The sequence below is a fragment of the Panulirus ornatus genome, chromosome 28 (assembly GCF_036320965.1).
Source record: "Panulirus ornatus isolate Po-2019 chromosome 28, ASM3632096v1, whole genome shotgun sequence".
In the NCBI taxonomy this organism is placed as follows: Eukaryota; Metazoa; Arthropoda; class Malacostraca; order Decapoda; family Palinuridae; genus Panulirus; species Panulirus ornatus.
Window position 1 is genome coordinate 7,898,774 of NC_092251.1, and position 16,379 is coordinate 7,915,152.

At 49.4% G+C, this 16,379-nt stretch overlaps 1 protein-coding gene across 3 annotated transcripts in view; it reads right to left on the bottom strand.

Annotated features, from left to right (window-relative positions):
* Positions 1-501: 501 nt before the first annotated feature.
* LOC139757817 (uncharacterized) overlaps positions 502-16,379 on the bottom strand; it is a 274,147-nt gene continuing 258,269 nt past the window's right edge. For all 3 annotated transcript variants that reach the window (XM_071678687.1, XM_071678689.1, XM_071678686.1), the window contains 5 exons: positions 5,512-5,658; positions 4,979-5,172; positions 4,420-4,774; positions 4,005-4,123; positions 502-3,899 (listed from right to left, as the gene is read on the bottom strand). In XM_071678687.1, coding sequence (XP_071534788.1) covers positions 665-3,899; positions 4,005-4,123; positions 4,420-4,774; positions 4,979-5,172; positions 5,512-5,646 — 4,038 coding nt within the window. In that variant the 5' untranslated portion in view covers positions 5,647-5,658 and the 3' untranslated portion in view covers positions 502-664. The remainder of the gene's footprint in view (positions 3,900-4,004; positions 4,124-4,419; positions 4,775-4,978; positions 5,173-5,511; positions 5,659-16,379) is intronic.

Below are 16,379 nucleotides of genomic sequence, written 5' to 3' on the forward strand. Positions count from 1 at the left end.
AAACTAACCTGAGTAATGTCCTTGGTTTTCTTACTTCTCTTGACAGCTCGAGGCGTCCTGTGGGCCCGGGTTCCCAAGGGCGCCCCAGAGTCAAAGTTCTTCTCCAGCGTGTCCTGATACTTCTGCGGGGTTGAGTGTTGGTTCTTGCCAGTGTGACGCCAGATCCTCGAGGGAGTGGTAGACGTCTTGGTTGTCTTGGCGCCCTTCTTGCCCTTGGAAAGACCGAACTCGAGGGATCGCCGGGCACCAGGTGAATCACTCCTCTTGGAGGAGGTCGACTGAGACACCCACGAGTCGGACTCGTCCCCTGGGATGGTGCAATACTCGTGGTCTAAGAACTTCTGCGGATCGAGGATGTCCTTGTCATCGGCTAGTCTGGTCGGTGGGACGATGGTAGGGCGCGGCACGAAGTTCTTAGGGTGTTTCACAGGTATCGGCGTCAGGTAGGTGTTCTCCACCATCCCAGGCAGAGTCTTAACGTTGGTCTTTTTCATATCGGGTTTTTTGACGTCAGGCGACTCATAGCAAGGGTTACTTTGAAGCCAGATGTTGGCTAGAGGTTTCCTGTTGTCTATGTTTTGACACACAACTTTAGCCAACCGAGAGTTTCTTAAGTTCTCTTTTTCACAGATCACTTTCTGTCGCATCTCGTAATTCGCATCTCTCAGTTTATCTGTCTCTGGAGAGTTATACATTGGGTTCCCACATACCACACACTGTTTTCGCTTTTGGTCTGCGCACTGACAATTTTTGCTTCTTTCTTGACCTCGGGGCTGAGGTACATCGGGTTGTCAACGAACATGAGAATCCCAACTTTGGGAGGAGCTGTTGTCGTGTTAGGATTTGCGGAGCGTTTCTCCCTCTTGCTTCGGAAGGATTTTCTGAGCCTGGCTAACATTCTGTCCTCTGACACCTGTTTGATTTTCTCGCACAGTTTCGGGCTCAGGTAGATGTTGTCACCATACTCACCGTCCAGTGTACAGACGCTGATTATGTCTTGGGAGTCTGGCGACCCTGGAGAGTCTAGAGGGTCGCTGATCGTGTCAAGGAGGTCTTGGTGGTCTAGCGTCGACACCTCGTCCAGGATAGCTTCCATAGACCAGTCAGCGCTCACTGAATCGTCTGCCTCATTTTCCAGCGACGGCGTCGTGCAGTCCTGCAACATACGCTGCAGACGGTAGGAGCTCTCCTCCTGACGGCGTTTCTGCCTCGCCGTCAGACTGTCACCTTCTCCTGACGGAAGAGTCGAGTCTACGCCACAGTTACTGACACACTGACTCACGTCAGGCCGGGCGCTGTCCTCGCAGGATGACGGTCCGAGAGGCACTGAATGGCAGGAGGCACCCGCGTGCCCCGCGGCCAGATGCTGCCCACCGCTCATCTCCACCGGAAGCATCGGTGTCGGGTTACTCGTTGGCGAACGGAGGAGGAGGAGGGTTGGGGTGTGCTTGGCCAGGCCGGGCTGGAGGGGAAGGTGGTGGTGCTGGGACGCAGGCGAGTCACTGAGTGGGCTCGGCTGCCCAGCCAGACCACCTAACCTACCTGACCCTTTTGTGGTCCTCCCCCCTCGGTCCTCCTCCCTAACCACCCACCATTGTACCGATTGTTCACTTGCGTCTGGGCTCGTCTGTTCACTACTGTCAGTCAGCCTACTGCAGCCCCGCGAATCGGATCTCGATTCAGGATCCCTGAGAATTTCCGCCATGGATTCCGTCAAGGGGACGTTCTTGGATGTTGGGGTGAACACTGCCGCTGGGCTCAAGCAGTTGAGGGACTTGGCCTTCTTTAGCGTCGATTCGTTGTGATCAGACACTTCCATACCCCAGAGGGAAGTGTCGTCACTGAATCCGATGCTGGAAAGCCTCCGGGAAATGTCTGCCAAACCTGCGAAGGAATGGCGGCGAGACAGAGAGCTACAGGGACCCGGGTCACGATGTGGCGTTGAGATTTTATTGGTAGAATCGTGAAATAAATTTCTTCCCACTGCGCTTAGCAGCATTCTACTAATGTCATTATTTTTGTGACTTAAAGAGTCTATATATTCCAGTTGGGAATGACAGAGAGGTCCTACATTAGAATAAGATATACTAGAATTTGTTTGCTGAAGATAGAGAGTATTCAGTTGATGGAACGTGTCGTCCGAAAACCCTTCGTTCCCAAAACTAGGCTGTCTGGCGTAGCCTTTCCGACCGAATGACCCATTTTTAAAAGGGGATTCTAGAAAACGAGGATCCGTTATATCGTGAGACATATTGGAAAGAACAGTTGAGTTTCCCCTGAAATCGTTTTCTCTGATGAACTTTTGATCCGCGTTTTCTTTAATGGCGTGCAGCTCTTCAAGACTAAGGGGCGTACACGGTTCCTCGAGAAGGCTGTCACTTCTCGGTGTTTGTGGGCTTCTGGGTGCACTAAGCGGGCTAATTAGCGGTGTTGTGATGCCCTCCGAGACACCACTGTCGGGGTTGTCGCTGCTGGAGATAGCACCACCTCGGGGACTCGTCCCTGCAGCACTGGCGTCTTCAGAGGATCTGTTGATAGGGATGTCGTCGTCCTCAAAGCTAAATTCAATTTCCATGGTGTGGCGTAATTTCCTCTTCTTTGCCGACTGGGTTAAGTCCTCCCCTTGCCGAGTGTTCTCATAAATCACGGGAAGGTGTGAGTCTGGCTTTGGTTTCGTCTGTCCCTTTGGTTTGATTTTGACCCTAGGGCCACCACTACCCTGAGTCGACCTGAACTTTCTCGGGGGAGGCGGCGGAGGCGGTCGGAGGTTATGGAGAGGTATTGAGGGCTCGCTCTGCTTCTCGGAGTAATCGATATGGACGTGCTGCCCGGTGCTTTTGTACACCTTCGTGGGCTTCATTTCCGACGGTACCCTGTGAGGTCCGGCGTCCTGACCGTCTTCGACGGCGCACGGTTTCTTGGAAGGCTGAGCGGCGATGTAGAGACCGTAATGGGGCATCGGGTGTTGGCGGTCGTTCGGTGACTTACCGAACCGCGCTATGAGCTCGTTCGAGATCTTGATGGCTACTGGCTTGTGGATGTCCTTCTGCGGCTCTGAGGTGAAGTCGCAGGTGTCGTCCAAGTCGGGATCGTCGAAGTTCGGTGGCTCCGGGAGGGGTCGACATCGATCTTGGGGTTTCTTGAGGGCGCTCTTGATCTCCGTCATCGGCAGGTAAAGCATGTTTTCGTACAGATGGTCCCTCATTTGGACAGGTGTTTTGTTCGGGTCGGGAGATATTCTGATATGTAGTGAGGAGTACGCGTGTTCACCGTCATATTCACTGAGTTCCCTCATGTCTTCTTGTGGACAGTGGGCTCTCAAGTCTCTCATGGACATGTACACAGCATTGTCGTAGGAATTACGACTCTTTCTCGAGGTGAGACTTGAACCCGACGTGGCCTTACTCTTCTTCGAGGTTATACTCGAGTCAGAAGTACTGGTACTCGATGTGTTAGCTCCTCCAACCTTTTCGTAGATAGGTTCATCTTTGGATTTCTCTCTACTTGCCCTCCGCCCCTCTACCCGCTCTCTACCCGATCTACAGCTGCGTTCCTCTTCTACCCTACATTCTTTTCTCTTGTCTCTGCTAAACCTCAGTAGCTTCGATCTATCTTGCGATCCTTCCCTTCTCTCGTGGCTGGAGGACCGTCCACGCCTCTCCTTCTGTATCTCCCACACACCCCGGAAAGACGCTTCTGTCGGGATGTCGGCGATGGAGTGCCGCTTGAAGGCGTGTGGGGCGTCCCCTGCTCGACACCCCTGCAGCATGGAGTGACTCTGTCCCTCGGCCACGCCTCTACTGGTGTTGGGGGTCGTACTGGTGACGCTGCTATTGGCAACGAGACTGGAGTTCACGGCCATCAGAGGCCGCGGGCGAGAAACAGATGACGAGCGAGACCTGAAATCATTGAATAATCTGTCATACATTTTGAGCATTGATACAAAGCTACTGAAATACACTGGCTAACTAAGACTGTGTCTTGATGTGGTAGTTACGACGTACCGTGATCTCGAGGAGGACCTGGAGCGGCGTCTGTGGTCGGGGTTTAGGGCGACCTGTGAGGCTGAGGCACCTAGAGGGTCAGGACGCGTCCGGTGAGGGTGCCTGGCTCCATCAACCACCTGATGACAACGATCACGAGACAAATCAAAACATACGAAGTAATGAGAACACACCAACATTTCAGAAAAATTGAATTCAGCTTAACAGAATCTTTTAAACTCCTAAGAAATATATGGTTTTATCTTCCCGAAGAACTTTGAGAGGTTCCATAGCTGAAGCTGAAAGATATGGGCGAGATTTCAGAGCCTACAGTGCACTGAAAGACGAGGAATCCTCAGATTACATTTGGAAATCCTTAAGCTCCCTTATCTCTACTTCGAAAAAAGAGGTTTTCATACGGACAACGGACACGTACCTGGAACTTCCCCTCGTGGTGGATATGTTGGTGGTGATGCGTATAACAGGGAGCGAACTTCTGCAGGTACTGGGGCAACTGGTGGTGGTGGTGGTAGTGGTGGTGGTGGTTGTGAGGGTGATGATGGAGATGTGAGGTAGAGATGTGTTGAAGGTGCTTCCTCAAGTCGCTGTAGTCGCCGTTGGATATGTCAATGAGGGGCTTGCGACGCGGGTCGTTCGGGCCGGTGGTGGCGACGACTTGTGGCCGCGGCTGGAGGGCCGCTGGGGTGTGGTCGAGTCGCATGTACACACTCCCAGTGTCGCTGTCTGTCACCTCCCCCGAGAACAGCCTCAGCGGGTCCAACGGGTTGCACCTGGTGGGAGGGACAAGCCATGTCAGTGGGCTTTCGCTTGAGGGACGACTTGATTGCGCTTGAATGCTATTAAATAGTTGCATATGACAGAGCATTTCAAACCAGACTCGGCTGTCAAAATATTAGAATATTTTATTACTTTTTTATTGTTATCCTAAATAAATCTTGTTCTAGAGAAAAAAGAAATGCAAGAAAAAAAATTACTTAGTGTGTTTGTGGTGCCTCTTCCTCTTCTTGTCCTCTTCGACATGTGGGTGCGACGCAGACATCCAACGTTTGAAAATAGAATCGTTCTCCTTCCCCTGGTCGAACTTCCCACTCTCCTCTCCCGCGTTCTCTCCGTTTTCTATGGATGTTTCCACTATTTTTGAGGTAGACCTTACCTGGGCAACTTTAACCTGTGGGACATGTCGAGTACGTAAAATTTCAATATCTAGCGGTTCATTCGAATAAAGAGAGATATCCTTCATAAAGATAGAGCTTATGGATAGTTTCCACGCTGTAATTTGATGAGTTGTATAGCAGTCCCAACAAAGAATAAACACTAAAAACAGATTACGTTTCAATGACCTGTTTATTTCAAGCTCGAACAATGGACAGAATAAGAACAGTCTAGTAGATCACAAGCCATACACCGTAAGGGAAAATAGACGTAATTTTGAATAGTGTAGTTACTAGTACATTCTTTAAGCTAGTCTGATAGATACACAGTGGTCATAATAGCTACGGCTCCTCACCTGTGTGGCGAGCCAGCACTTGTTTGAATCCTTGAGGTTGAACTTGACTTCGGCGTTCTGGACTTGGTACCTGGCTTCCGGTGGTGGCGGAGGAGTCGGGGCGTCGCTGGGGTTCCTCAAGGTCCACTTCAGCATCCTGACGTCCTCCTGAAGAAGGCCACGAAGGAGGGAATCAATGGGTGTGTGAAGGGCGGACGAGGGCATGAGGGAAAATGGGATATGGAGCAATTAGGATATTCATAGAACACAGTAATGACCCGTTTGTACAATGCAGGAAGGGCATTCTACACTCGTGTGGCCCTCCCTCACCTCTTGAACTTCCTCTGGCATACAAACTTGTGAAGCTTGTGTCCTGTCGGCGTTCACTCTTACATGATGCAAACATCAGTGACTCACTGGACCTGTGTGCCACAGTAGGTTGAGAGAGAGAGAGAGAGAGAGAGAGAGAGAGAGAGAGAGAGAGAGAGAGAGAGAGAGAGAGAGAGATGAGAGAGATGAGACTAAATATCAAGGAACAGATATAGACAGATTCTAGTGCGACACTCCTTAACAAACGCCATCAATATTAGCAACCCACATCACCAAACTACTTACTGTGTGAGTGTGTGTGTGTGTGTGTGTGTGTGTGTGTGTTTAAACAAGGCTAAAAAAGGGGCAAAAAAAACTCATTTCTGGTCTTCGTACAGATTAGATGCATCGATCCCTAAGCCTCCTTGATGATGTAGCCTCAGCCACGCCCTAGCGGGGAAGGAGGGTGTGGGTCACACCCCTCACATCTCCCAGCAGGTGAGCACCCTCAGCCACACCATTAAAGTCTTCAGGCGAAATGGGTCGCCTCAGCCTGCACTATAATGTAGAAATACATTATTAATGTGGAATCACACTGTGGATACTGCAGGCGGAGGGAGGCCCTAAGCAAGTTAGGGAATGGTGTGCTTCATACCTCCCTACCCTGGCAGGACATGGCCTAATTTCAAACGGGGAAATGAATTCTTAGATGTCAGGAAAAATCTATTCGAAGGAGATGAGGAGATGCAGATTTCCACACGCATTTCAAAGACTACAAATCCAGACATGGTCTTTCAGTGCCCACTAAGTAGGCCACAACTAGAAGACCCTGTCTGACTGTGACAGTATCGCTGAAGGTCAGATGGTTAACCTAGGGTCTTCGAGATGATTGACCCCCCTGGTGTCCACTCTACATAAGACCGAGGCCAAGGTAAAAGTCAACTGACTCTAAAAGTATGACTATTTTGCCGCTGCCAGATCACAGGCCGACAGCTCTCCTGGTTCTTTCTGTGGTAATAGGTAATTCCAACTTGGGTATCGTAATAATCTACCAATATTCGTGAGCAGTGAGTAAAAGCCCTTAACACTTCAGGCCTCTGTAAACACACCATGAATATGGAGATCCTAAGGGCTCGTCCGTTTCTCTCATTCCATTCATTACGCCTCATGAATATGCAAAGTAGATCCTAAGTCGTAGGACTGAGGTGTAAACTCGTATAATCGCAACATCGGGAGTATCCTTATTCTCTCTTTTTTGGGTTCAGACGACCCATGGGTTTCGTGATCGCCGAAGATAACACAGTCCTCCGTATTTGAGCTGACTTGGTGTAATTTGGTCGCAAGGGTGAGGGAGTCTGGCTAGACAGGGATGAGTAAGCTCTAGGGAGTCTACACAGATCGACCATACTTGTGAGAACGGTCGGGGAAGATGCAGAGCAAGACAATAGATGGCTCTGATAAGCACGGTACAGAGTAGATGCAGAGCAAGACAATAGATGGCTCTGATCAGAATAGTAAGAGATGATGCAGAACAGGACAATAGATGGCTCTGATAAGCATGGTACAGAGTAGATGCAGAGCAAGACAACAGATGGCTCTGAACAGAATGGTAAGAGATGATGCAAAACAAGACAATAGATGGCTCTGATCAGTAGGGACAGGGAAGATGCAAAACAGGACAACAGATGGCTCTGATAAGCACGGTCAAGGGAAGGAAGATGTAAAGCAGGACAAAATATGGCGCTGAGAGATGAGGCCGTTTGAGATACAAATCAACAAGACGTTGCCAGCAACAGTGGTCAGGGGAGTTACAAGACTGTAATGCAGACCTGCGGTAGGAGGCCTCCTGTTCCTCACTATGGCCTACCGTGTCTATACCAGGTGGGCACATCTGTTGAACCTCCACACACGAGAGCAGTCACATGCGTTCCCTGGGCTCATTATTATTACCAGTGGACAGAAACACTGTGATAACGCGCCATGAATATGCAAACAGGATTAGCATAATCCCATGTTGAGGGGGTAGGGGGGAATACCGACTCTTGAGGTGAGGGAGGTGGGGGATGATGAGTAGGGATCGTGAGCTACGTATCCTCCAGTATAAGGAGGTATATGAAGGATGAGGTGACCAGGTCTTAGCGACAGACCGTCCACACATGACTGAAGAAAATTTGCTGACGTCTTCTCACTGTGGTATTCTTGACTCCCGCAGCGGCCAGCTCCGGGTGTGCAGTGGTTGGGGTTGTGGCGTGCCGTAACGCGACGTGGATGTGTCTTGTTTACACTCGTGATGGATCAGCTGATTGTACGATGCGTCGACCAGGTGTCGTGATGGCTGGTGTATGGAAGTAGTGCGGTAAGGGCGCTGAGGCTCCTGACGCAGCTGCTGCTATTGCTCCGCTGCCTCTGTGTTTAGTGCTGCTGTTGTTGCTATGACTGTTCGAAGGGAGGGCTGCTCCCTGTCTCTGCTATGGCCACATTCTACTATGACAGCTTTCGAGTGTTTCTGTAACTTAAAATACATCTACAGATGCCGTGAACTGTACTTATAAACGACGCTGGTGTAAAATTTTGTGATGTTCGAAACCTCTACATTTGTCAGTCGTCTTAAATAAGACTTCGATGCTCATATAAACCCTCCTTAAACTACTCAAATACCTCTTAGTTCAGTAAATGTTCCCAACATTCATCAGAACACTATATGACCATAGCTTTCCATGGGGACCTATTTTCATAGCGTCCGTGAGGACCTGTCTTCCTATCTCCCATAGGAACGACCTCCTTCCACAGCTCCTAAATCTCCAGCCTTGTGGAGGCAATCACCATAAACCAAACCCAGATGTCATGCATACATACTTTGTATTCTATTGGCTGTTCTGCCGCCACGGCCGCCACCCGTGATATCACAGCTTTATATAACCTGTCCTTCACCCACAACCTGTCCCTTCCCCACAACTTGCTCCTCACCCACAATCCGCCCGTCTCCTAGAAACTGTCCCTCACCTAAAACCTACCGCTTACCCACAACTTGCTCCCTTATTCCCTCCTCTGCCTCTCAGCCAGAACCCGCCCCTCACCCACAACCTGTCCTTCACTCACAAACTGCCTCTCACCCCTACGGTGCTCCAGCAAAGCCCCGTCTGTGAGCGTGTGACCCCCTGAGGCGCCCTTGTCAACACCTGATCCCACCATCTCGCCTCTGTTGCTCCCTGATGTAAATAGCACCACTACGTTACGTAGACCCAGCCTCGTAGGGCCGCCTTCGTCTGGAGTGTATGGTAATCGCGCATGGTGTCTGAGGCGTGTGACAAATGGGTGTAGAGTGAGAGTTCTCGTGAGTTGGTATGAGTAGTAGACGCCAGAAAAAATGATATGTACTATACTCGAGTTCCAGAGTGACACAAGGAGGATAGGCCAGAGTGTGGGAGGAGGACATATGGCACTATGGTGGGTGCCTGTCACTTACATTTACATGTCCATCAAAACAATTAACTTCTAAAATGCAACTAGAGAAATATTTACGACAACATGGCCATTATGCATTTAGCATGTCATCATTTATCATACTGTCCCCAGGGCCACTTCAAAGCAGCAGTTCGCTCAGGAGCAGGGAGAGGATGGACTCCTTTGGAGCGAGAGGTTTCCTGACAAGACTGAAGTCCTCCTTTCTGTCCATTGGCGATGACAGACCTACCGGAGGAGACTTCTCGCTTGCAGTGTAACCACAAGTAGGAATAGCCCAGCCACACCTGAATTAAGGATTCGCAAGTGACTCTACAGTCTGTATACATACACAGGCTCGCACACACGCCTCACAACACAACGTCCCTCCACCGCAGCCAGTGGGTGTCGCAGGTGTCACAGCTCAAATGTAATGTTTTCTGACACTTACATATTTCATAGCTAACGGCCACCACCGACCCAGGGTACCGACCATCAACGTCTAAATGGCGCCAGGGACCTAGACCTTACGCACCTCTGAGATTAAACTAACCATTACCTTAATGGCTTGCGATGGGACAACCTCGGGGAATATGCGAACGAAAAAGATCGCAAAGAACGTAGCATTTCGGGCAGTTATTTGATTCATGGGATGAATACCTCTCCATCATACACGAGGTGAGGGTCAACCTGCCAGATAGAGATATCAGAATGACAGCTGCAAGCGGTAGAATGGCTAGACTACGCTCCAAAAATATCCAGCTACGTTTTGCATTAAACAAAGTGACCTGGACGGCAAAATGTTTTAATTTCAAGCATAGAATGAAACTGCCTTTCAGAAGGAATGGTCACCGGGTGACGTGAATACATTCACTAGCAAAAAATGTGAAGTCTGTGCAATAACAGACCAAGGAATGATAAAGAGGTGGGACCTGGTGTCGGCGCCATCAGATTACAGACAAATCAATGTGAGGTTTAGCTGTGGGATCCCTTCATTCCTCCCACACACACAGGGGGACGACACTGTTGTATGGCTGCTGATATGGGTAAACAATATAGGCCCCCAGTCTCTCACGCCCTCTACGGCGTATGATCATCACTATGTGCATAGCATTATACCATATTAAGGAACCATCAACTGTTCCTATATAAATTTGCCCGGTATGAAAATAGCCATTAAAATCCTGTCAGACCCGTGTGATATAAGGGCTCCCATACACCGCCCACCACATACCCGTCTCCTTACTCCCACCACCTTTCCACTAGAGCGAGTGTTGTATACTCACATGCCTCAAGTCCCTCACTCCCACCACCTTCTAACCAGAGCTGCTGTTGTATACTCACACGCCTCAAGCCCCCCACGACTCATTATACACGAACGTCAGACTCTCATCGCAGACTTCATGACGATGAGTCTGTGAGACCTCAGTCCCACAGGATCCATAAATAAGAGAGACGACGTCTTGTTAACAACGACGTGGCTCCGCACAACACTACACTTGACTACGAACGCAGAGTTTACGCAACTGGTTTCTTTGAACGAGAAATAAAAGGGAAGTGTGTTGTGTGCAACTTTTGATTGACTCTAGCTATCGAAGAGAAAAAAAAGATGTACGGTAATGGATCCACAAGACGAAGAACGAGCAGTCTCTCCCTCCTTAATGGGATGAGAGATAAATGAGACGCATCTGATGAAGGGAGGTTAGTCGTGTGGTGGGGGAGGGTGTCTCTCTTGGTCCTCTTGCAGGGTGATGATGCTGTCTCTCACAGCCAAATGGACGAGATAGAATTCATATCACAGGGACATCAACCCAACTGCATCTGGCCCAGGAGTTCTACTAGCATGACATTCGTCTCTCAACGCGAGGGTTTGACCGGTTTCACGAAGGCGTTACGAGAATAACGACCCCTTCCAAGAACTCGGCCCACTCACGCCAAGCCAGTAACGCACCATCGTGTCACTGAGGTAACCCAGTCGCCAACGCCTGTGACGGGATTCTTGCTCTACACGGACACACACATTAGCGGCGATGCTGCGTTGCTGAAGTCGTCGTTTCCTCATTCACCAACGCTAACATCGTCTGACGTTATCCATCACATCCTCGGTCGACGGAGAAGCGAGAGAGATATTCATCGACTGTGTCACATTAACATAAGAATATCCCGAGGAATTTAGAGATAATTAGTCTTGTAAAAGCCACGACCACATCAGGCTGGGGAGGTGGCAAGAGGGAGTGGTGTGGGCATCATCACCAACACCTTTGCCAACCAGTGATTGAATATTCTGTTACGTAATTACAGGCATGCGAGCCGACCAGATAGATAGAAGGTCTTTCAAGTTCGGAGGATGAACATATCTTCCATAAGAAGGTTCGGAAGGCGTCAGAGCTCATACAGAAGACTGAAGAATCCATTTCCCTTTTATTCTTGATGTAGAAATGTAGGTAACTGAACAGTGAGGACGAGTTCTCTCCTGATTCGTGTAAGAGTGTAGGGATTAACACGAAGCTGAGGGCTAAAACGGGTTCAGTTCTGAGGTTAACCTGAAGCAGAGACGAACGCCTGGCAACGTAATGTAAATGCTGAACCACAGTTGCAAGTCGACGTTGCTCAGTCTCTCGAGCACTGACGTTGCCATGGATCACAGGGTAAGTAAGCAAATAATCAACTGACTAATGGATGGTTCATCTATTTTCTTATTTTTTTTTTGACGGGCATCAGGTCTTGGATGCTTCTTGATGTCCTTCGCACCACCTGGTCTCCTGCAGAGCATAAGGTGGCTCCCTCTGCTTCCGTCAGTAATGTGGTAACGATGCATTTCCAGTACTTCAGTGTGTGGATTAACTGACTGAAGATAGCGGCAAGATTAATGATAATGTGCGGAATGAATCATATGGAAATGTGATGTTCTCGGTTTACTGAATCTATTTCGTGTGTTTTGCTTTCAATGAATTGCCTTATTGGTCTTCTTTTCCCTCTTTTTCTTCATTTTGTTCTTCTTCTTCTTCTTCTTTTCCCTCTTTTCCCTCTTTTTTCTTCTTTCTTTCTTTCTTTCTTCTTCTTCTTCTTCTTCTTCTTCTTCTTCTTCTTCTTCTTCTTCTTCTTCTTCTTCTTCTTCTTCTCTTCTTCTTCTTCAACCTGTCTTAAATCAGAGGACCTTGAACTCAGGCGCAGAACTCAAGAGTCCCCCACCTCGTGTGTTAGTGCAGTCCCGGGGTAGAATTACAGACGAGGAACTTGAGTTTAGTTTATAGACGCGTCGGTCGACATACCCAGACAGTTTCGGGCAACACCTTCCTCCCAGTTTGTTATTGCTAGATACGTCGGGGCGGCACTTACGACCCAGCACTCGAGAGGTATTCCTTGGGAGGCCCTTGAGTCGCAGCGGGATGTAAACACAAGCGTCTGGTGGAGGGAGAAAGTCCTCTTTGTTGAGGATCTGTGGTAGCCTCCTAGACGTCCACGACGGGTAGCCATGGGGTAGGGTACTACCTGTGGCAGTCTTACAGACGTCTAGGTAGCCATGGGGCAGGATACTTGTGGCAGTCTAACAGATGTAGAGGTAGCCATGGGGCTGCAGAATTGTAGCAGCACTTCAGACATTCATGGTAGATGGCTAAGAGGCTTTGAACGCATGAACTAGTCTTACATTCTGGTACGGAGCATCAGCAAAGTCACGTTCAAACTAACGATTAGATATCTGAATACAACTTTCACTATATTAATGACATTTTCAGACACTTGGATATCCATAGAACCAAAAATCTTCCGTGATATCATTTTCTTAACGTGATAGATTTTCCCTGCGTCAGAAATGAGAGACCACAGTCTCAAAAGTGTCTTTCATCACAATCTTCCTTTGCATACCAAGTACCATAGACACTGTTGCACCCGTCTTCCTCTCGTCCTTCACTGCTCCATTTCATTTGTCGTCGTTTGTTGGGTTTTCGTGCTGCTCAAGCATATGACTGTCCAGCTATTAATTCCAACCTTCAACCTCCCCATCCCTTTTCTCCCCCTCCTTTCTCCCCTTCCTACCACCGACCCAGCACCAGAGAGGGGAGGAACCCGGCGTCATGACGTCCCCTCACCTCCCCTAATGTAACTACGGGCTATATATCATGGGGGTCTGTTCTCGCTGTCGTCTGACTGTTTACATATCAATTTAGGGGCGAGAATTTTCCCACGACTGTCCGGAGGAGGTGGAAAAAGTGTCATAATTCACATTACAGACCAGCGTTCGTGGCCAGGCGCGTGCCGTTGGGAAATGTATATAAGTCATAATGATGTGTGTTTAAGAGGCAGTCCGATTTGAGGGGCCCCGTTATCGGAAAAGGATAGGGCGCTTATCGGAAGTCAGCGTCCGTTGGGGTGAGGGGAGTGTCGGAGGGCGGGGCCCTGTGGAGGGGTTCCCGCAACGGGGAGGGGGAGTTAATGGACGCGCTGTCTGCGCCAGGAACGAAGCACCCGGGAGGACAGGGGGTGGTCTGGTGAGGGGGATGAGTGGAAACCAGGATGGGGTCTGGTGAGGGGAGGAGTAGACACCAGGAGGGGGTCTGGTGAGGGGAGGTGTGGAGCCCCAGTAGGGGTCCGGTGAGGGGAGAAATGAAGCCCAGGAGGGGGTCCTGTGACGAGAGGAGTAGGGCCCAGTAAGAGGGGTCCTGTAAGTGGAACGGTGGAGCCCTAGGAGGATGTGGAGCCCTGGGAACTTAGAAGTAAGATTAAGGAAGATTAAGGAAGATTAATTCTTAATTCTACAGTCTTTAGAAACCTGATTATACACAAACAAGGCACTTCACTGATGGTATGGGTGAAGGGTACATGAATAGTATAATAGGTCTTTGGGGCGTCAGAAGGCCTTAAGAGAGGGAGGGTAAAGACACACTGCCTAGTGTCCTATGATGGATAGAGAGAGTCAGGGGAGGGAGAGGAAACGGGTGATAGGAGGGGAGACATGGTAGGGAGGGAGAGAAGGAGGGAGAGGGGAGGAGGAGAGGGCTCACAAGAACCACCAGCTGGCCGACTCCGTCAATAACCAAGCGTCGCAACCCCACTAGCCATAGACACAATAACATGACACGTGACAAACAAGCAACAGCTGATTTCCTACACAGCTGATCCACGGACAGCTGATCTCAGGGAACGTTTGATAGAGGGGTCAACACAGAGGACGCATCCCCAGGGACAAAGGTCCTTACAATGCATCCTGACGAGGAAGAGAATACATAGTAACATCTAGTAAAGCTACTGATGTGAAGGATGCCAGGCCATGTGTGTGTGTGTGTGTGTGTGTGTGGTAATACGATTAGGAGGCAGGTTACAGCATGCAATATTATATGATGATACAACGTGGAAGGCATTACGAAAGTCTGGTTCGTTGTGACTATGGGCGAATCATCATGCATTTGCGCTTTCTCGTTTGTTGACCAAAGTATTGCCACTATGTGTGATGGTAAGTCAAAGAACTCAGCCGTTCCGACCCACAGTCCTTGATTCAAGGAGTCAAAATAATGGATGGTGTACCAAGCAGAAATGCTCTGTTGTGCTTCTCATTCTTAGAAGAAAAACTGTATAGTCGTACAGTATTCGATCGGAATACAGGAGTTTGCTTGCTTGCGTGCGTGAAGCCCATATCACACACTGTCTGCACTGGTCCACAACTGTCATCTACACCAGCCAAACACGCATTTAAAACCGTTGGATTACGATCAAAGATAATTGAGGCAGTAATCCCAGATTGGGAGATTTCAAATTCCCCCGAACATATCGGAGGATTTAATGACAGAAGACCTAAAGTGAATCTACCCTCCCTTTCCCATGGCCGCTGCTACGCAAGAACAGTCTGGCATATGCCACACTGATCCCGGAACTGTACCATGGGAACGGTTATCTTAAACTCCCTCTTTTTTCACTCTTCTTATATAGATTACACTGTATCTACACAGGTGGGGAAGGGAGGCTTGGGGAAAAGAGGGGGAGACTGGGGATTCTACTGTGTGGACAGAGATGATCAGTCGTGATGGACAGGATATCTTTAGGATGATCGGTATAAAGTAGCAGTCTACGTCTGGCTGCAGTGGGTGGGGTCAGTCGTGGGCCTTAGACAAGCGTCAGGCGTTCACCTCGTGGTGTCCACCGTCGCCGTCCTGGTCTGGCAAGGGAGGTGGTCCAGCGATCTCTAGGCGTTTGGGCGTATCGTGTACCAGCTTAGAGGTGAGGTGGGTCGAGCCATACTGACCAAATGACACGAGTGAGGCAGGATGAGAAAGACAAGAGAAAATGAGCTACTATGAGGAAAGGATGAGGAAGAAAGACTGAATTATGCTTCTGACCCCGAGTAGTAACTCGATTGAGCCATCGAGGAATGATATGATCACTGCCTTACTGAGAGCAACTATTTAGTGGATCAGATGCCGTAAGGGGGTAGGACACAAGCCAGTCAGTCAGCTGGAGTAAAGACATTCCTAATCTGTTTCCAGGCAGAGTTAGGTTCACCAGTCAGCCTAGATAGGCCCTAACACCTCTCCCTCCTCCTGGCCTGACCAACACATATCACAGACCTCCCTCACTCTGCACCCAGGTGTCTGGTTCAGACAAATGGTCCTGTGGGTTTGGATATCCAACATGAGTTAAAGTGTAGATCATGCTGGGAATCTTTTCATCTCTTGTTGAGCTCAGAAGTGGCTTGGGCACGTCCGAAAGCAGCAGCCCCAGTCAGCATAATCACTCCACTATCTTCATTTTCCACCTGTTGACTTGGATATTTGTGACAGACGCGTCTCAAGCTATCGAACGGTTGAATGTAAGTGATAGATCACATCCTTCTAGATGTCACAGGTGACCAGCTGCTATGAAGACTACACACTACACCCAGCTGCTCTAGAAGCTAGTGGTGACCAGCAGGGATGTGTGTGTGTGTGTGTGTGTGTGTGTGTCCTCTCCTTACCCCTCCTGGCCATGGGAAAGCCAAGAGTCCCCACAAGGACTCAGGATTTAAGGAGGCCTTTGTGATTAAGAAGGCCGCTGGGAACAAAGCCAAGCCTAATCATATATTCGAATGCCCTACGACTACCCGCATAGGTTCCGTTGTCCCCCGTAATCTCTACCACCGTCTGAACGTCCCTGGCGGCCATTCATGC